The sequence below is a fragment of the Ailuropoda melanoleuca genome, chromosome 13, assembly GCF_002007445.2.
Source record: "Ailuropoda melanoleuca isolate Jingjing chromosome 13, ASM200744v2, whole genome shotgun sequence".
Taxonomy (NCBI): Eukaryota; Metazoa; Chordata; class Mammalia; order Carnivora; family Ursidae; genus Ailuropoda; species Ailuropoda melanoleuca.
In genome coordinates, this window is record NC_048230.1 from 58,554,833 (window position 1) to 58,575,439 (window position 20,607).

A 20,607-nucleotide genomic window follows, 5' to 3' on the forward strand; every position below is an offset into this window, starting at 1 on the left:
CATTTTCCAAACTGGTGTTCTGCAGAGAGAAGTGTGTTCTTGGGGTGGGCTGGTGGGCTGAGATAGGGGTGGAGCTTCCTGGGGGGCAAGATTGGGCAAGTGAAGTGGAAAAGTAGAACATAGTTTATATCTCTTCATGCCTTTGGAAATAAACACCTGCATAGTTAAAGCTCTGGGCAGCCTCGATAAAGGGCAGAAGTGGCTAATACTGCCCCTTGTTAACTGCCAGTTATAATGCACATTTAATTCCCTCACTTAACAGAGGGTGTAGGCGTTGCCATCTCCATGTTGCAGGGGAAGGTGTACTCTTGCTCCGGCCACCCGGCTAATAGCATTACAGCCAGGATCCAGGCCTGATCTCGTATGCTTGGTCCTTTTGTCATTCACCCCCAGAACCAGCTTTGCCTGGGGCTTACTGGCCTCACGTCCTCCTAGGGAAGCCAGCTTGGGAGACCCTGCCTGGAACTGTTCTCGTTCAGTTGGTGGCCTTGCTGTATCCTACACCAAGCTTTATATGTGTGTTGCTGTGAAATGCATACAAACTCTGGATTTTGTTTTTCTTTTCCTAGAGCAATCCACATCCTTTGGTCTGGGCAAAACTGAAGGGGTTTCCATTCTGGCCTGCAAAAGCTCTGAGGGATAAAGATGGGCAGGTTGATGCTCGTTTCTTTGGACAACATGACAGGTGGGAGTTCAAATTGGCTGCAAACGTATAGCTTTAACTGAACCTTTGATACTATCATGGATGCAAGCAGGGGCGGGGGTATTATTATGTTGTTTATTGTCATGACACCAACCAGTCATCTTGTGGTTAAAAATACAGTCCTGTGCTGTGCTAAGCCTGATAATGTGTGGGCCTTAGTGTTTTCAGGTATGTTTAAGAGAACAATCTTGTTTTCATAGTTTTGTTGATGAAACTGGCACCATGGCTATTTTAAATGCTGCTGTTCTTTTTTGGATTTTCTAGAGTAAATTAAACTGCCGTGCAAATTGCTTTTCAAAATAATGCCTTCAGGGATCAGAAGTATTTCCCCAGATTGCCAGTAAATGAATCTCTTATCATTGTGCTGGGTGGTTCCCTCCTGTTGCCTTTCTCTGAAGCTAAAATAGGAAATTATAAGAGGTGGCTGTTTTAACAGGTGGGAACCCTCCCTGCCAGGCTTTCTACCCTTCCCTTTGCCTTGCTCACAGGGAAGTGAATTGTTCTAGCTCTTAGCAGTTCCGGCTCCTAGGTGCTTGAGAACAACAGGTAGTACCAGATGAGCCGTGGTTAATATCTTAGTTCTCTTTTAGCAAGCTGTGTTGTGATTAAACGAGGCAAAAACCTTTTGAAGCCCTACGAAGCAGTTTGAAAAAGCGTTTGAGTGTGTTGGGGAGAATACTTAAAACACGTACCCTAAAAATTATATACACCCACAGAATATACAGAAAATACAGTGTGTAATTTCAGGCACCGGAATCTGAACTGTTACCCTGTTCGGTTTTGCTTGTTGTCTTGCGAATAAAAAACCAAGAGTGAGTTTTGCTAGAAATCTATAGTCTGGGGACAAAATGGGAATTTGCTGAGGTGGTCCTGGGTTTGATAGGAAGTATTTTGCTTTGTTTGATTTTGACCACTTTGCTGGAAATCTTTTGGTGCCTGCTGTGGGCCAGGCCATGTGCTGGATGCTGGGGATATGGGAGTGAGCAGGCAGACACTGTCCCTGACCGTCTGAAGGCTGGCTTCCTAGTGGGGAAGACAGATAATACACAGGTAAACACACAGGCAAGATGATGTCAGAGCAGGAGGTAATGGCTGGGGCTTAGTGAAGGTCCTTGTGGAGGGACAGACAGAGCCAGCCTGCTGTGCTTGGGAAAAGCAGGAGCAGGTTGGTTTGGACAGGAAGAGGGAGGAGAGGCTGGTAAGGGATGGGTGGGGGAGGGGGCAGGGCCCGATCACACAGGCTGTGGTCAGAGTCTGCCTTCTTTTTGAAGAGCAAGAGGAATTAGTGTCAGGTTGTACGTCTTCCTGCTGCTTCATGATAGCATGGCAAGTGTTAACCATCTTGATGATTCGGGATTATTCTCGTTCTGTAATATGACCCAGGGTGGATATATTTAGGATATAGGTGGGTGGGGGAAATCAGTGCTTGCCCCCATGCACCAAGTATTCTCAGACTCTTGGCGTCTTTGATCGTGCTCTCAGCTTTTGCATTCTGCATGGACACACTGCTGCATGTCAGATAGCTACTGAAGATGGCTTAGGGGGCATGAGCTCGGCTAGCCCTAGTCCAGAGGCTGTTTCCCCAGAACTTGCTGGTGTAGGTTGGTTCTGGGTAGGAGCCGTCGTGGGAGCTGGCCTCTCCCACCCTGCCACATTTGTGAAAAAGACGGCAGTCCAAGTTTGATGCCCGTAAGGTTTGCCTAACCCCCTCGGTGTCTTCTCCCTTGGAGGGAATGTGCCAAACTGTTGGGTCATTTTGGGTGAGGGGAACCCCTTGGAATGGTTAAGGACACTCCACAACGGTGGAATAGGTGGTAGAGTAGCAGAACCTTGGAGTTGTAGGAATGAGGCCCCCGAAGGCCCTTCCTCCCAGTAGTTGTTCTTTTTTTTTTTTTTTTTTTAAGATTTTATTTATTTGACAGAGAGAGACACAGCGAGAGAGGGAACACAAGCAGGGGGAGTGGGAGAAGGAGAAGCAGGCTCCCAACCGAGCAGGGAGCCAGCCCGATGCTGGGCTTGATCCCGGGACCCCGGGATCATGAACCGAGTTGAAGGCAGATGCTTTTTTTTTTTTTTAAGATTTTATTTATTTATGAGAGAGGGAGAGCCAGAGTAGGAGCTGAGGGAGAGGGACAAGCAGACTTGGTGCTGAGTGCTGAGCCCGACGTGGGGCTTGAACTCAGGACCCTGAGATCATGACCTGAGCTGAAATTACGAGTCAGACGCTTAACCGACTGAGCCATCCAGGCACCACAAAAAGTCTTTTTTTTAAATATTTTATTTATTTGACAGACAGCCAGCGAGAGAGGGAACACAGGCAGGGGGAGTGGGAGAGGAAGAAGCAGGCTCCCAACGGAGGAGCCTGATGTGGGGCTTGATCCCGGGACTCCGGGATCATGCCCTGAGCCGAAGGCAGACGCTTAACGACTGCACCAGCCAGGCGCCCCCAGGAGATGTTCTTAAAGCTGAGCTGGTCAGACCCAGCACAACATGGAGGCTAAAGAGATGGGATAGGCTGTCCTTTTCTCAGGGAGCCACTCTGGGGTTGTGGAGCAAAGCATAAGCCTGGACTTGGGTAAGTCACATTTTTTAGGAGAGCAGAGTAAGAAATGGCCCAGCCTATTAGGTGTTCATTGTCTGGTTAATAAATTCTAGAGCGAGCCTGGGGATGTGTCCTTACAGATCAAGCCATGTTCTAAAAAGTCTCATCGTGTGCTTTTTGTCCTTTAAAAAGTTTTGCGTTTTGGGGGGTTTGATTTCATAGACACTCACACACACGATACCGTATGCAGATCGAGGAAATAACCGTATTAAATGCCTGCAGAGCCACAGAAGAGCGAGTGGGCATGAATTGAGTGCGTTCTATGCANCATCGTGTGCTTTTTGTCCTTTAAAAAGTTTTGCGTTTTGGGGGGTTTGATTTCATAGACACTCACACACACACGATACCGTATGCAGATCAAGGAAATAACCGTATTAAATGCCTGCAGAGCCACAGAAGAGCGAGTGGGCATGAATTGAGTGCGTTCTATGCAGCAGGCATTGTTCTAAGCGCTTTTTGCAGAAGCCGCTTTATTCTCATTTTACTGAGAAGAAAACTTGAGGCCCAGGGTAAGGAGTAGCTCAGCTGTGGGACTCTGGGGCCTCTCATGACATTGCCCCCAGAGGCTTTATTTTTGTTAAGCAAATCTAAGTTCCCTTTAACTCTGTCCTGGGCTTGCTTTAAGGAAAGGGAACGCTTTGCTGAAATCACTTGGCAGACACCTTCCCTGAGGGCCATTGAGACGCTGGCAGGAAACAGTTAAGGCCCAGACCCCAGACAGAAGTGTGGGGGGACACAGTCACAGTGGCTGGCTGCCTGGTGAGCTCCCGCTGCTGTGGGGACATGGCGAGGTGCATTTCACTTGCTCTCCTTGACCCTGCTCCAGGTAGGGGCTCATCCTCCATTTTACCGATGACCGAGCTGAGGCCGGCTCAGGGAGGGGGAGTCGTTTGTCCAGGGGCAGCTGCGGGATCCCGGCTGCTCGTCAGAGCTATACTGTCTAGTCCAGACTCCTGCTCACCCGGTCTTAGCAGCCACTCCCCACCCAGAGGGCATCTGGCTCCAGCTCTACGTTGTTCTGTTTGGCTGCAGATGTGGTTCTCAGGTCTCTGCAGCATGACAGCAGCGAGTCGGGGTGACTGAGAAGCTGGTAATTTCCAGCACGCTGAGAGAGCAGTAGGATATTTTTGGGGTGTTCAGTTTTAGTTCATGTCATGATCCAGTTATCACCAGGAGTGGCAAACCTCCCCAGCCTCTGCCCTGAATTGCACCCCAGGCACATACTTTTATTTTATTTATTTTTTTATTTTATTTTTCCTGGGTCACTTTCTCTTCAAAATAGGAATGAGATGCCCGCTGTTAACATTTGGGTGGAATGTAATATAAGCAGTCCATGTCTTTTGCTTCTCTTTAAAATGCTGGAAGACTCCGCAGCATGGGGTCCTGATTCCTGCACGGGCACTTATGAGGCGCCCGCAAGGACAATGCTTGCGTTGGACTGTTCTGTCTCCCCACTGTCCACTTTGCTTCCCATTGCTTGTGTCTGGCTTGAGTTTATGGTCTGTGAAATCCAAAAGGCCTCCCTGGAAAAAGCTCATTCCCACCAGATTCCCAGCTACAAATGGATTTGGGTTGGAGGCTAGGGAATTGAATGTCACCCAGTATGTCCTCCTGTTCATGCTTGGACTCTGCCTCCATCCCTGCCCAGAGCCGTGGTAGGTTATACTGCCATCTCCTGCCTGCAGCCACTCGGCCACTAATTCCAGAAAAGCAGCTCTTGTTCTCCTGAAGTCTCTGCTGAGCATGCTGGGTGGTGGGGGGGTGAAGTCAGGAAGACAAACCCAGCCAAGAATGGGCGGGGGAGGCTGTTTTTTGGTTATTTTCCACGTAAATTATCTCACATTTGAAGTCATGCACCTCCTCTCAGGTTTATGGTTTTTCACCGTTTCCTTCTAGTGCCAAGTGGAACCCTAGTTTTACAAGAGATATGAAAACTCATTACGTCTGAGTACAGAACAGTGACTTTGGGACTGATTCTCTTTTAGGAGGTGCAGTCCTGGATGCAAGGACTTTTTAAAGATTTATTTATGGGGGGGCAGAGCATGTGGTGAGGAGAGACGGAGCAGGAGAGAGAATCCAAGGAGATTTTTTTTTTTTTTTTGAAGGAGCACACATGGGTAGGCATGGGGGGCAGGGAGGAGCAGAGTGAGAGGGAGAGAGAGAATCTTACGCATTCTCCACACCCAGTGCAGAGCCTGATGCAGGGCTCGATCTCAAAACCCTGAGATCATGACCTGAGCCAAAACCAAAAGTTGGATGCTTAACTGACTGAGCCTAGGTGCCCGCAGTGACTGTTTCCTTACTCTCTACTCACCCAAAGCCAAAAGGGGATCTATTATTTTTTTAACTGATTAAAATGACTAAATCTAGGAGCCTTTTAATAAAGTTTTCACTAAGTTTGCTGTTGGTGCTCTGTTCTGAGGATAGCACATGTCTGGGTTAATGGTTAGTCATGTATTAACCATTCAAACCAAGTCATTTTTAAAGAATGGATACGTATTTGAGAATCTTAGGGGAAGAAAAAAAAAAAAGAATCTTGGCAAACATACCAGGCTAATTTGGTTTGCATTAAGGAAAAAACAGTTCTGGAAACAACCTAAATGTCCATTGACAGATGAATGGATAAAGAAGTCGTGGTGTGTACATACCAGGGGTTCCTATTCAGCCTTAAAAAAAGAGGGGACAACAGCTGAACCTGGAGGACGTTGTGCTAAGTGAGATAAGCCAGTCACAGAAAGACAAACACTACATGAATTCCATTTGTAGGAGGTATCTCATAAAATAGTCAAGTTCACAGAGTCAAAGGGTGGAATGGTAGTTTGCAGGGGTGGAGGTGGGGAAAGGGGGGTTACTAATCATTGGGTGTAAAATTTCAGTTACTGTGACTAGGCTGTGGAGACCCACCGTCCAGCCTGTGCCCGCAGTCAGCAGCGGCGTACCCTACACGTGCACATACCATGATACGATACATTAAAACAACAGCAACAAAAACTTGAAAAAAAAGAAAAGAGGAATCTCTGAAAGGACCAAAGTTGACTTCAGCTCTTCTTTCTTTTCTGCACTCCTAGGGCCTGGGTTCCAATAAATAATTGCTACCTCATGTCTAAAGAAATTCCTTTTTCTGTGAAAAAGACGAAAAGCATCTTCAACAGTGCAATGCAGGAGATGGAGGTGTACGTGGAGAACATCCGCAGGAAGTTTGGGGTTTTTAATTACTCTCCCTTCAGGACACCCTACACGCCCAACAGCCAGTACCAAATGCTGCTCGACCCCAGCAACCCCAGCGCGGGCGCTGCCAAGATAGACAAGCAGGAGAAGGTCAAGCTCAACTTTGACATGACGGCGTCCCCCAAGATCCTGATGAGCAAGCCCATGCTGAGTGGGGGCGCGGGCCGCAGGATCTCCTTGTCGGACATGCCGCGCTCCCCCATGAGTACAAACTCTTCTGTGCACACGGGCTCCGACGTGGAGCAGGATGCTGAGAAGAAGGCCACCTCGAGCCACTTCAGTGCTAGTGAGGAGTCCATGGATTTCCTGGACAAGAGCACAGGTCAGCCTGGGGTGGGAGATGGGGAGGAGGCCCCTGGGACATGGGGCTTCCATGGGGGCCACACTGGTCGGGTTCCAGCTGGCCAGCGTCACTGCACGCGAGGGGGCTCGACGGGGTTTTGCTCCAGTGGAGCATATATAAAATTTTAAATGGGTTACCCAGTGGGATTCTTGCTGCTAGGAGTCAAGAAAGGAGAAAAGTGGTCCCCAAAGGCCAGATGGAGGTCGTTCCTCGCACTGGGCAGAGGCGGCCAGTAATCCTTCGGAGTTCAGGTCACCTGGCTCTTGGATTATTACAGCAAAACTTCCCATCGCAGCTTGTTCTCAGGAGTGTTATTTTAATCAGAAGATTACCTGTCGAAATGTTACCTTCCCATTCCGTAGAGATCAGTTACTAGTGCAGGGTGTAAGGTCGGCCGTAATGTCCTCTCCCTCCTCAGATAAAGGTCGTAGACACTTGCTGTGGAGTAGTGGTGAGGAAGGAGGATGCCGGTCTCAGATCCCGGCTCTGCCACTCACTAGCCACGTGGCTTTAGGCAAGATACTCAATGTCTGAGCATGCACGTGCGAGTGGGGGGGGTGCCGAGGGGGAGAGAGAACCCCAAGCAGATTCAGGCTGAGCATGGAGCCTGAGATGGGGCTCGATCCCATGATTCTGAGACCATGACCTGAGCGGAAATCAAGAGTCGGATGCCCAACCCGTTGAGTCACGTGGGCGCCCCAAGATACTAAATGTCTTCCCTCACCTGTAATGTGACGAAGTAATGGACCTGTTCCGTAGGTTTATAGATTCTTGGTAAGGGTTAAAGGAAGATGTATGCCTAAAATAGCAAGTGCTACAGAGATGTGAGCTGCTCTATTATTTTTTGTGGTGGTTCCGCAGCAAATGCCTACACGGATTCAGAGAGATGACGTACATGAGGGATGCTGGCTGAGGAAAGTAATGGTCACTTAAATGGAGTTCTTTCTACCCAAATATTATTTGGTTGCATATCCAGTACTTAGGAACTTTATTACTGCCACAAGGAAATGGGTTTACTCTCATTTTTCTTGGAACGTGGCCTTCACTGTTTATTCTTGGTGGTCTGCCTCTGAGAGACATGGGCACAGAGAAGCTTCTACAGTAAGCGTGATGATAAAGGGCAGCCAACTCTCAGGCTCTGGGTGGGGAGACTGGTTGAGGGGGCAGGACCTGGTGAACCCCTAGACACATGCCCCACCTTAAGGGCGTCAGCCCATGGTTGCCATGTAGGAATGTGGCCTCTTGCTTTTCTGATCTTCTCATTATTCCAGAGAAGTGGGAAACTTGCGTTTTTATAAAAAATGCCCAGTTGTTAAATGTCAGCTCAAAATACCTTAGGGTATTTTCTAATAGAGCTCATCTATAGATTGGACCATCAGTTTTAGGCTTCTGACCAATGTCTTAAGCTTGAATAGCCCTTCAGACCCCCTCCCTTCAGACCCCCTCCCTTCCTCTTCCCTCCCTCCCTTCCTCCTTCCCTCCCTCCCTTCCTTTACAGAAGAACTCTTTAAGGAGCAGGCACCCATTCTTCAAGAGACCACAAAAGTCCCCAGAAGGTAAAATGATGGGGACTCAGTCGAGTGAGCTCAAGGAATTCCACGCATTTTGTTTGTGTTGTTTCTTGTTTCTGGTTGGTTGGTAATTTTCAAGTACTGCTTGCAGCTGTTCCCATCGAGGCTGTAGGTGTAGAGAGAGTTAAGTACCAGTGGCTTTGGGTTCTTCAAAGTAAAGGCTGCAGTCTCTCTCCCCAGTTCTGAGCCTAACCGTGGGGTCCTGGGTGCTCACTTGCACTTCAGAGCTCTGTTCTAGGATGGTGCAACTTCTGTTGACATACTTGCAGAACAGAAATTTTCTTTTGCCTCTCAGTTTCAGATCAGAGTTCTTTTTTTCCCCCTTTTTAAAGATTTTATTTATTTGACAGAGAGAGCACAAGTAGCAGAGCGGCAGGCAGAGGCAGAGGGAGCAGCAGGCTCTCTGCTGAGCAGGGAGCCCGACACAGGGCTTGACCGACCTGGGCCTAAGGCAGACGCTTAACCGACTGAGCCCCCCAGGCGCCCCTCAGACCAGAGTTCTTAAAAATTTACTTTTATTCCATGACATGATTCCATTTAGGCCAAGCTAACAAAACGTGGTATAGAATCACATCAGCTCCGCAGCCTGTTACGTCTCCTAGAGAGCTTGCTTTTGAGAAAGTGTTCTAACCGGGCAGCAGTCCTATTGAATCACTGTTGCCTGAACGTTAATCAGCATGTTTTGCCGTATGCTAGTACCTTTGTTTTTACAACATACTTACACATTAAATTTGCGACATTGCTTTATCCTAAGCTGAGCAATAGGTATAAGCTCATGTGCTTAAATTGCTTGTTGCATTTTTTTTCTTGGATAGACGTAAAATAGAACATGTTGGTCTGTGAACCACTGTTGGTTATCCTGTTCCATATTACAGGAAACATAGTTTTAGAGGAATCTGAGAGCCTGTGTAATGTGTTTAATTAAGCTGCTCTCTTTCCTCGGGACATAGCAAGATGGAACTGACTTCAGAATTCCTGACAAAATTCCTCATTATTCGAATGGTTTTTCTAAGCGGTAAATGAGATTCTCCATTTCAGTAGACTTTAAAGTCCCTTTTCCAAAATATGATCCCCTTGCCAGCATGTGCTTGATCACTTCGCTAGTATGAGTTAAGACAACCAGTGAGTGGTACGGGTAGAGAAGGCGATACTCAAGTCATTTTAATCTTACAGATTGTCCCCTTTTCTGTAAGGAGCCAGATAGTAAATATTTTAGGCTTTGTGGGTCTCTGTCACAACGATGGCAACTGTTCAACACTGTCATTGTGTTAATACAACAGCCACAGGCAGTGCGTGGCTGTGACACTTGAGATTTGACTTTTACATAATGTGTGTGTTTCATAAACTATGAATCCTTTAGGTTTTTATCAACCATTTACAAATGGTAAATACCCTTGCAGGCCATGTAAGAACAGGTGTTTTGGTAGATATGGCCCCTGAGTCGGTTTGTCAGCTTCTGTGATGGACTCAGAAGGAATTGTGAGTCAGTCTACCCATCTTACAGAAGGCGAGTTGAGGTCCCTGTGGACAGTGTAGGGAGGGGAGGTGCCTGTGTTCCCACAGCCAGATCCTGATTTTGTATCTGTTTTCTTTTCATTGCACCCTAGTGCCCTCTGCTGTTAGCAGCGACGGTAGCATTTAGGAGATGGAGAAGTGGAGAGAGTAATTGAGATGAGATTGGGATTTATCCAAAATTACGTTAAAAAAAAAAAAGATGGTTATAGAATAGAAAAGCCATATTCATTTCAGCAATAAGAATTTTGTGGCCAACATTATAAGACTACACAGTGAAATAAGTAAGTTACTAAATAAAACATTTATTAGAGTTTAGAAACCTTCCTTTTGTTTTGGGGGTGGGGAAATTGAGGAACTCAGAAATAGGTATCTGTAATCCACAGAACTCGATTTTGTTTTCTGAGGAGCAGTTTGCTCAGCCAGAAGCCTTTTGCTCATGGTATTCTGGTTACTGATCAGAGTGGTTTATAGTCTCAGTGATTTTTCCTGCTTCCCCCTTGATCGAGACCTCTTGGCCAGAACTGATGCTCTTGACACTATTTGCTTGCAGGATTCTGACTTCAGTCATGAATATGTATTAGGGTAAGAGTCGGAACCCCTGGCTGTCCCACCCTCTGTAGCTCCACTATGGGTTAATGTTTAGGGAGAAGGGAGAATGTTTTCGCATACCCCTTTCTTGTGAAATCACTACATACTTGTCCTACAGTAATTGTTATTTATTAAATGAAAGTCACAGATGACCCCACCTCCCAGGGAGCCCTCAGATGATGTTTTCAGGACTTTTTTTCTGTTGGATTGAGTAGTACTATTACGTTGAAAACTCACATACTTTCAGGGGTCAGGCAGGTATGGGAATGAGCAAGGTTGGGAAGTGTTAAGAGACCGGGGTGAACTCCAGACAGCAGAAGTCACGCTCTTCCTCATGACTGATCACACGCGGGTGGGTGCTCGTGTATATTTCCTAAAGTAATACTTACTCTTTCAGTGCGTGACGCACTGGGGCGTTTTCATTATAAAAAAGCTCCTTATACCCTGCTAACAGGTCACCACCTGGACCTTTCAAAACGCTGCGTTCTTGAGGTATGCCTTTTCTGTAGGGTCCTGGGGGCCCTTTCTTCCTGCTGGTTCTAGCCAAGTGGGAATCTGGGCTCTGTTGCCATTTTTCTCATTGTTCAAGAGAAGCCTCAAATATTTTTTTAAATGTGGACTACCCCAACTTTTACATAGTGGCCCAAATTTATAAAAATCCTTTTCGTGCACCAGATGCCTCCGTGAACTGCTTGGTTCGTGGATCACTTGTTTGCAGTATCTGTTGGTAGCCAACTTTGAGGCCTCCCCCCCCGCCCGCTTTTTTTAAGTAAGCTCTTTGCCCACTGTGGGGCTTGAACTTATAACCCCAAGATCAAGAGTCATATGCTCCACTGACTTGAGCCTGCAAGGCACCTGAGCTGTTTGTTTGTTTGTTGTTAACTTAACCTTGTGTTCTGAATATTTTTCCATGTTAGTTAAACAGCCCTTCAGAACAGCATTTCTGTCCTGTCTTAGACTGTCCAGTGATACTCAACTGTGTGGATCATCTGTGCGGGCCACCAAGAGTTGTGCAAGCTCCAGCCCTTTGAAGACATAGGTTGCTTCCAAGATTTTATAAGTAGAGGGAATTTGGCATGAATCACGAACTCCTCCGCCTCCACCCCCCAGAGTGCTGGGGTGTGTGGGAGGGAAGGGGCATTTTTTTTCTAATTTAATTCTAAGACTCATGTTTCATGGAGTCAGGATAGCACTTAGCACAGGCTAGGGTTTTGTAAATGTAGATAATAAATGATGTGTCTTAGCCCACACTCATGAATTGTACATCAAAGTATAAAATCTGATTAAATTATTTGTGACTTCAAAGGCGATTAGTTCTTCCTCTGGGCAAGATTTATGGCTTTACAAAAGGATTGGCATCCATGTCAAAGCTTAATTGAAACGAGCATTTCCAAATGTCTTTCTGCTTTTGAAAATGTCTAGCATGATTTAAAAGCGGGTTTCTCAGTCTCTGCACTGTTGACTTTTGGGGCTGGGTGATTCTCTGTTGCGGGGCTTTCTTGTGCTTTGCAGGGTGTTTAAACAACATCCCTGTAGCCTCTCTGCACTAGATGCCAGGGGCAGCCGCCCCTGCCCACAAATTGGCAGCTAAAAATGTCTTCAGACGTTGCTGTGTGTCCCCTGGGGACATAGTCACCCCTCCAGTTTCCGTTGAGAAACATTATGTTAATGTACCATGCTTTTGACTTTTAGCACTGATAGCAAAATTCTGATTGCTTAATGTTCATGTTTGACGCTCCTCCATATTTACATTTAATTTTGTATCATTTTCCCCCTGAATATAAAGTATTCCTTTTCAACTTTAATATTATACAATAAATAGCATATAATTCTACCCTGAGAGGTAACAACTGTGAAGAATTGGGTGTTCCTAGGGGCACCTGAGTGGCTCAGTAGGTTAAGCGACTGCCTTTGGCTCAGGTCATCATCTCAGGGTCCTGGGATCGAGCCCTACATCGGGCTCCCTGCTCAGCGGAGAGCCTGCCTCTCCCTCTCCCTCTGCCCCTACCCCTGCTTGTGTGCTTTCTCTCTCTGTCAAATAAAAAACAAAATCTTAAAAAAAAAAAAGAATTAGGTGTTCCTAAAATAAATAAATTAGTTAAGTTGGGTGTTCCTTCAGATTTTTGAATGTGTAAACCACATTGATAATCATTACCAGAATGTTTTGTGGTCCAATGGGATCATACTAAGCTTTCTGTTCCTTTTAAGGGAGCAGTGTTTCTATGTTTATCCATATAGTTCTACTTGTTAGTAGCATATAGATGGCATGTGAATGAATGAATTTTAGGAAACATTTCTTAGGGGAAGAAACCTGATTTTATAAAGTAATATAAATGCAAATATTTAAATGGATAACGTTGATGTGTTTTCTTTTTGTGTGTGTGTGATTTTATCTATCAGAGAGGAGAGAGAGAGAACATGCACAAGCCGGGGGAGGGGCAGAGGGAGAGGGAGAAGCAGACTCCCCGCTGAGCAGGGAGCGCTGCAGGCTCAATCCCAAGACCCTGAGATCATCATGACCTGAGCGGAAGGCAGACGCTTAAACTACTGAGCCATCCGGGCGTCCCAGACTTGTTTTTTTAATGCACGCTTTATGTATATACGCCTCTGCTAACTTTCTAACCCTCGAAACTGTAGGTGTTTTGACTAGCCTACTGTTTACACGTTCATCTAGGTGGTCACATATGAAGCTAGACTAACGTTTTCAAGAACACACCCATTGAACCTCACTGGAGTCAGAGAATTCCAGAATTCTTAGCCCTTCATTTACATTTATCTGTATTAACAAATATATTTTTGCACTTGTTTTATTTTTTATTTTATTTTTTTTTAAAGATTTTAATGTATTTATTTGACGGAGAGAGACAGCCAGCGAGAGAGGGAACACAAGCAGGGGGAGTGGGAGAGGAAGAAGCAGGCTCCCAGCAGAGGAGCCTGATGTGGGGCTCAATCCCAGAGCACCGGGATCACGCTCTGAGCCGAAGGCAGACGCTTAACGACTGCGCCATCCAGGCACCCCTGCACTTGTTTTAAAGATCTTCCCCCCCACAAAGACCACAGTAATAGTAGTTTTAGAAGGACAAAATGACCCATAATCTAAAGACCTCTAGCTGACCTTTTTTTTTTTTTAAATGATGGTGACACTACATGGTTAAAATTAAGATAAAACAAAACCCAGCAGGATAAAAGCAGTATAGAAAGATGTAAAAGAAAAAGTCATGTTTCGTTTACCCTCACAGCCCAAGTCCAGTTTTTCTCCTAAGTATAAAACTATTAACAGTCTGTGGGATGTACTTCTACCAAAAATAAGTATGTCTGCATTCATTTGAAGATGTGCATGGGGTTCAGTAAACAGTTACACATATTGGGGACATTTCTGTACACAAGCGATTTTTACCTTTCTCTCTCTTTTTTTTTCACTTAATTTTTACCTTTCTCTTTTTTTTTTCTGTATATACTTCTATGGGGACCAGTCCTTGTCAGATCATGGAGATCTGCATCATTCTTTTAGGGTCGTATGGTAGGTTTGCCCCCATTTACTTACCAGTGTCCAGTTAATAGACATTGATACACCATCTCCTGTTTTTCTGCTGTCAGAAATACTGTTGCAGTGAACCTTCTTCACGTGCATATATTGTGTCCCCAGCACTTGACACATACATCGAGGGGATGAGCTCCTAGCACTGGGACCTTGCTGTCCCTGTGTTTTATACAGTCTAATTTTGGGTAATATCAGCATCACTTAATTGCTGTCCTCAAAGGTTTTACAGTCTGTAAGTGTTCCTTTTTCCTCATCTACCCTCAACACTAGGTGTTTTTGGTAGGGGAGGGCCCCGAGGTGGTGTTTGAGGGTTACCATCCCGTATAATGTGGGTGGGGGGATGGCGAGGGCCTTTCCTTGGGAATCCTGAGTGTATATAAAGTCTTAAGTTGGGAGCAGGTTTGAATTTGGAGGAATAGTGCAAAGGTCCGTGTGGCTGTAGATTCCAGAATGGGGAAAGGAAAGGTGAGATGTGTGGTTGGATTTTATTCTGGGGGCATAACATGCTTCTAGGGTGGTTTTAATTAATTAATTAATTAATTAATTAATTAAAGATTTTATTGTTAAGTAACCTCTACACCCAAGGTAGGGCTCAGACTCACAACCCCAAGGTCAAGAGTCGCATGTTCTACTTGCTGAGCCAGCCAGGCGCCCCTCCTCTTGATGGTTTTAGATGGAGGAGTGGTATGTCTGGCTGCTCTGTGGAGGGGTGCTGTGGCAGGAGGCAGGGGGACCCATGGGAAGTTCTTACATGGTCTTGGTGGGAAATGATGGGCAAGGGCAGTATTTACCAACCATTTCTTTCATTATGATCCCATAAGGAGCCACTTTAGATATGTTTTCCTATCCATCCTCCTGTGACTTTTTTTCTAAAGGGAGGTGAAATTCACATGACCTAAAATTAACCATTTTAACGTGTACAACTCAGTGGCATTTAGTGCATTCACAGTGTTATGCAATTGCCACTGTTCTCTAATTCCAAAACATTTTCATGACTCCCAAATAAAGTGCTGTTAATCAAGCAGGCACTCCCCCCACCCCCAGCTCGCTTGCACCTGGAGAACCGTCAACCTGCATTCTGTTTGTATGGATTTGCCTATTCCGGATGCTTCATTTAAACGAAATCATACAAAATGTGCCCTGTGTGTCTGGCTCCTTTCACTGAGTCTATGTTTCCAGGGGCCTCCCCATTGCAGCATGTGTCCGAACCTCATTTCTTTTCATGGCTCAGTAACGCGCTACTGCAGACACCCCAGTTTGTCAGTACGTCGGACATTCAGATTGTTTCCACCTTTGAACTGTTGTGACCAGTGCTTCAATGAACATTTGTGTACCAAGATTTGAGTACCGCTTTTCATTTTGGGGGTATATACCTAGGAGTGGATCCTCATGAAATTTGAAAATACTGTAGATCTGTTTATGTGCTGCACGTGTCTGTTTTATACATAAAAGGAGTAAGAGTTTTTCACCCCCGCCAAGAGCCACTTTCTGCCCTTTGAGGGCGATATTGTCCCATTGAGACTGTGTGCACTAGGCTGATAGCAGTGGGCATGGAGACCAGAGGGGAGCTGGGGGTTGTATTTTGGAAGTGATATGAGGAGGTCTTGCTGAATAGTGTGGTAAGTTGAGGCGGGAGAGCAAGGGATGAATTGAGGCAGTGTCAACTGGCACGTCTACGTGTTTGACCTTGAACATAGGTGAGTGGTTGTAGCATTAACTGATATGGGGAGGTTGAGGCAGGTACACAGTGTTTCACAAATCGGGGAGGAGAGGTGTGTGGTACTCAGGGGTGGGCAGGGGCCATCGCTTTCCCCGAGGTGGGTGATCCCAGTGCTGTCCCTTTCCAATTACATGAGGCATTTTTGTCCCAGATGTCTGTGGAAGGGGGGTGCTCTGCCCTTTGCTGGCTGGAGAGAGAGTGAACCAGACCCGTCTCCACTGGCTCACCCGTATTCTTGGCATATCCAAGTGCTATGTTTAATTAAAAAAAAAAATTTGGGGCGCCTGGGTGGCACAGCGGTTAGGCATCTGCCTTCGGCTCAGGGCGTGATCCCGGCGTTATGGGATCGAGCCCCACATCAGGCTCCTCCGCTATGAGCCTGCTTCTTCCTCTCCCACTCCCCCTGCTTGTGTTCCCTCTCTCGTTGGCTGTCTCTATCTCTGTTGAATAAATAAATAAAATCTTAAAAAATTAGGGCATGTTTCTTAAACCTTCAATACTTAAGTTTTATTAACAGAGGAAACTTTATATGACTGTGAAATTAAAGACTTGTTGTTCCAGTTATGTTTTAACTACAGAATTGCAAAAATAACAACTTGGCCTCTGTGCTTGCTGAATTCCCCAGGACCCCAAGTGGGGCAGAACCCTGTGAGACCACCTGCTGGCTTCTCCTTCCTTCCCCCCACCTCCCCCAAGGATTTAATTTGATTTGATTTTTTTAGAGTAACCTCTATACCCCGCATGGGCCTCAAACTCATAACCCTAAGATCAAGAGTTGGATGCTCTTCCGAATGAGCCAGTCGGGTGCCCCGCCTTCCTTCCTTTTTTCACCGGAGCTGATTACTACTAAGCCGGCAACTGGACTCATTGAGTTCTGTGTGCAACAGCACGTTTGCACGCGTTTTTGTTACGGCTCACCCTTTCTGGTTAGGCTTTCTTGTCAGAGTGCCTTGCGGTCGCACACAGTGCTTTGGCTAGCAGAGGACCCTTCCTGCTCTACGTGGTTGCTCGTTTGCGTAGGAGAATACAGTGTGCAAGGCCCTGGTCTTTCATCCTTCCAGAGAGGTTTCAGCCACTGCAAATCTCTTTTGGAAGGAGGCAGGTGGGATGTAAGTGAATGAGTAATAAAATCCCAAGACCAAGATTTTATTGCTCATATATGTACATCTTTGAAATGCCTTTATCTTTGATGATTCTCTCTCTCTTTTTTTTTGGTCTGCCAAGTACCTTAGTTCTGCTTGTTGTTATGGTTCCAGTGGTTATAGTTACAGTGCTGGTAACAGCGACTGCCGCTCTCATTGGACGGAATGTTGTGTGTAGGTGCTGGGCCAGACATTTGTTCATTGTTACAGTAAAACGAAGTCAATTTACTATTTAAAAAAACTTAATTCTCAAAATAATTTCAAGTGTTGATTGAGCCTTTGCTAAGGACCACTTAACGTGGATTAGTGCGTCTCGTCACCACCCCTCCTCATTTGCAGGTTGAGGTAAAGGGTGCCCGGAGACAGGCCCACTTCATCCCTTTGTGGATTCATCAACCTCAGCATCCTCTTTGGGATCAGAGATAATTATTTTTTTGGGAGGGGGCCGTGCTTTATAGGCTGTTGAACAGCATCTCTGGTCTCCACCTGTTTGATGCCAGTGGNNNGTGGCCCCCCCCCCCCCCCAGTGATGACAGCCAAAAATGTCTGCAGACATTGGCCAGTGTGTCCTGGATGGCAAAATCACTCCTGGCCAAAAACTGCTGGTTTAAGTGATTGAAACCAAAGCCCTCGAGGTTCATGGGGAAATGGAACATAATACTACATTGATATATCAGCAAATAATAATACAGTCCTTAACTGATGCCAGGCACTGTTCAGATGATTAATTTTTTTGATCTTCACAACTTGGTGAGGTAGATACTTTTATCAGTCCTTTTGTATTATATTATCACTGTCCCTCTTTGAGGCTAGCAGGAGAGGAGATTCACCAGACCTCAGGTAACTTGCCCAAGGACACCCAGCAAATCAGCTACAGAGCTGGACTTAAAACCTAGTGTCTGGCTCCCGATACATGCTTGCAACCGCCCCTGTCTGTATCTGGTCTTTTCCTCTGTGTTACATTAAAGACAGCGTTGCAGGTCCTGGCACTAGAGCTGAGCGGGAATGTGAGTTTCACCCATTGGATCCTCACTTTGAGTATCCCCCCATTTGGCAGGTGAGCAAACTGAGGCAAGCGTCTACCAAAGTGAGCACTTTTGAAGTCCCCAGGATGTCCTGATTTGTAACCCCTTTGCCATCAACAGCTTCTCTTAAGGACCAGATCATTGCAAAATCCCTGCTTCTTGTGTGTCTGAGGAAGGCTGGCCGTTTTGTTGTCTGGCATGAATTTAATAACAGGACAATTCCAGTAATGGCAGGCTGTTTAGGCAAAGGGGCAGGATCTCCAGCATCTCCAGGAGGCACGACCCATCTGAACACTCATTTTGTCACAGGGTTTGGTTTCTGTCCTACCCCCAACTCTGGATAAGGCTCAGGGGAGCAGTATATAGGTGGTTATAAGGTATTTTTAAAAGACTTGGCTTAGGTACGATTCTCTATTCTCCTATAAAAGTTTGGAACATAGTAAGGAGGGAGATAATTGACCAGCGACGCCCTCTCTCCATCTGGTGCTGAGTTTGGCTTCATTCAGCATCATGGAACCTTTGAAATGGGAAGCCGGAGATCTCCCAAGGGGTGGCCTTGGCCTCCGGCAGGTGCAATGGCTGTGACACAAGCCAGCTCCTTCACCTCCCACAAACGGACGGCATGCCATTTGTAAGCCTGGCTCCGGTCTCTGCATCTGGACCGTGCTGGGGGCTGGTTTAATCGCTATTTATTTTGAGATTTACACCCGTGAATGGGCCAAACCAATTTCAGTGGCAGCTTAGCCGATTTGTCTTAGAGCTTTGTGTTTAATAGAATGACTGGAGAGGCCTTCTTCCTTCGACAGCTTGAACGGTTTAACATTGGGTTAAAGCCTGTGCTTGACATGAACGGCCAGCCCTTCCCGCTGCGCCCCATCTGGGGCGCTCTGGGGGTCTTGTTGAAATCAAATACAGTTTCTCTCCTCTCCCCCTATGCACAAGTTTTATTTGTTTATTTATTTGTAATTCCGTCCAGTAACAATGAACATACTTTTTCAGCTTCGCCAGCCTCTGCAAAGACGGGACAAGCAGGGAGTTTATCCGGCAGCCCGAAAACGTTCTCTCCTCAAGCTTCAACACCCGTCACGACGAAAACGGACAAAACTTGCACCACTGGGAGCATCCTGAATCTTAACTTGGGTCAGTGGGAATTTTGGGAAGTCTCTTTCTGCGGCAACTATGAATGTGCTTGCAAGTTGTGATGTCTTTTCTGTGTGGTTTTTGAGCTCTGAACTTTTTGGGCAAATTATTTAAAAGGTACACTGGACAGAGATGAAGAGTGATTGGTAAGAGGAGCGAGTAAGGGATTTCCTGGGGCTTGTTGATGTGCAGAGTTGTTTAATCTTGAAGTACCTTAGGCTAGTGTTACAACCATTTCTTGCCCTTGGCTACCTGTACCTGGTTCTTAGATATGTGTATGTATATATTGTTTATTATTTATTTTTTTGAAAGATTGATTTATTTATTTGAGAGAGAGAGTGAGAGAGAGAGAAATTGCACGCCGAGTGCGGGAAGGGGCAGAGGGAGAGAGAGAATCTCAAGCAGACTCCCCACAGAGCATGGAGGCCATCAAGGGGCTCAATCTTATGACCCAGAGACCATGACCTGAGCTGAAACGAAGAGTCAGCCATTAACCAACTGAGACATGCAGGTGACCTATGTGTGTATGTGTGCTTAATGTTTTCTGTACACACACTCACACGCACACTTGATGTGTATAAAGTTTTATGAATCGGTATTTACTTTCTCTATGTATTCTCTTCTAATTTTTAAAAAAATGCTGACCTTTATCCCTGATTAGTAGGTTTGTTTCTTCCCCCGTTGGAGTTCATTGGTTTTTTAAAAAAGCACTACCTTAGGCAGAAGTCTTCAGAAAAATTACCACCAGAAATGCTAAATATCCATTTATGAAATTATTTTATTGATTCATCCCATCGTGATCCTTGATTTTTATTGAGCGTCTGTTACATGCGGTGTGCTTTTTAGGCACGGGCAGGGAGTGGTGAGCAAGGGCCCTGCTATTACATAGAGCTTGGTTCTAGAAAGTGGGAAACAATAAGATAAGTAAACAAGACCCTTCACCCTGTGAGAGAAGGTCACGTGTGCTAACCTGATAAGGAGAGAGATGCGCACGATGGGGGTGGCTTGGAAGAGGCAGTGGTTAGGGAAGGCCTCTGTGCGGTGGTGTTTAAATCTAGATTTGCATGACATGAAAAACCATCTCTAGCAGGAACTCTAGAGATTTACAGGCCTTAGGGTAAGGGATGAACTCCGTGTGCTGTAGGAATGACAGGGAGGCCCAGGTGGCCTGTTGTAGTGGGTGAGGGGGAGAAGGTGAAGAGCTGAGGTCCATCAGGACTGGGACCGTGTAGACTGTGGTATGGGACCCAGTGCAGAGCTGTTGGGACAGCGGAGGGATGTGAACTGACTGAGCATTTTTTTTTTAAAAAGGTTTTATTTTATTTATTCGACAGAGATAGAGACAGCCAGCGAGAGAGGGAACACAAGCAGGGGGAGTGGGAGAGGAAGAAGCAGGCTCATAGTGGAAGAGCCTGATGTGGGGCTCGATCCCATAACGCCGGGATCACGCCCTGAGCCGAAGGCAGACGCTTAACCGCTGTGCCACCCA

At 46.1% G+C, this 20,607-nt stretch overlaps 1 protein-coding gene across 23 annotated transcripts in view; it reads left to right on the forward strand.

The window, feature by feature from the left end:
• The window catches only part of ZMYND8 (zinc finger MYND-type containing 8), a 122,379-nt gene that overhangs the window by 62,180 nt on the left and 39,592 nt on the right, over positions 1–20,607 (forward strand). For all 23 annotated transcript variants that reach the window (XM_019807733.2, XM_019807743.2, XM_034641701.1 and 20 more), the window contains 3 exons: positions 570–685; positions 6,374–6,855; positions 18,978–19,118. In XM_019807733.2, coding sequence (XP_019663292.2) covers positions 570–685; positions 6,374–6,855; positions 18,978–19,118 — 739 coding nt within the window. The remainder of the gene's footprint in view (positions 1–569; positions 686–6,373; positions 6,856–18,977; positions 19,119–20,607) is intronic.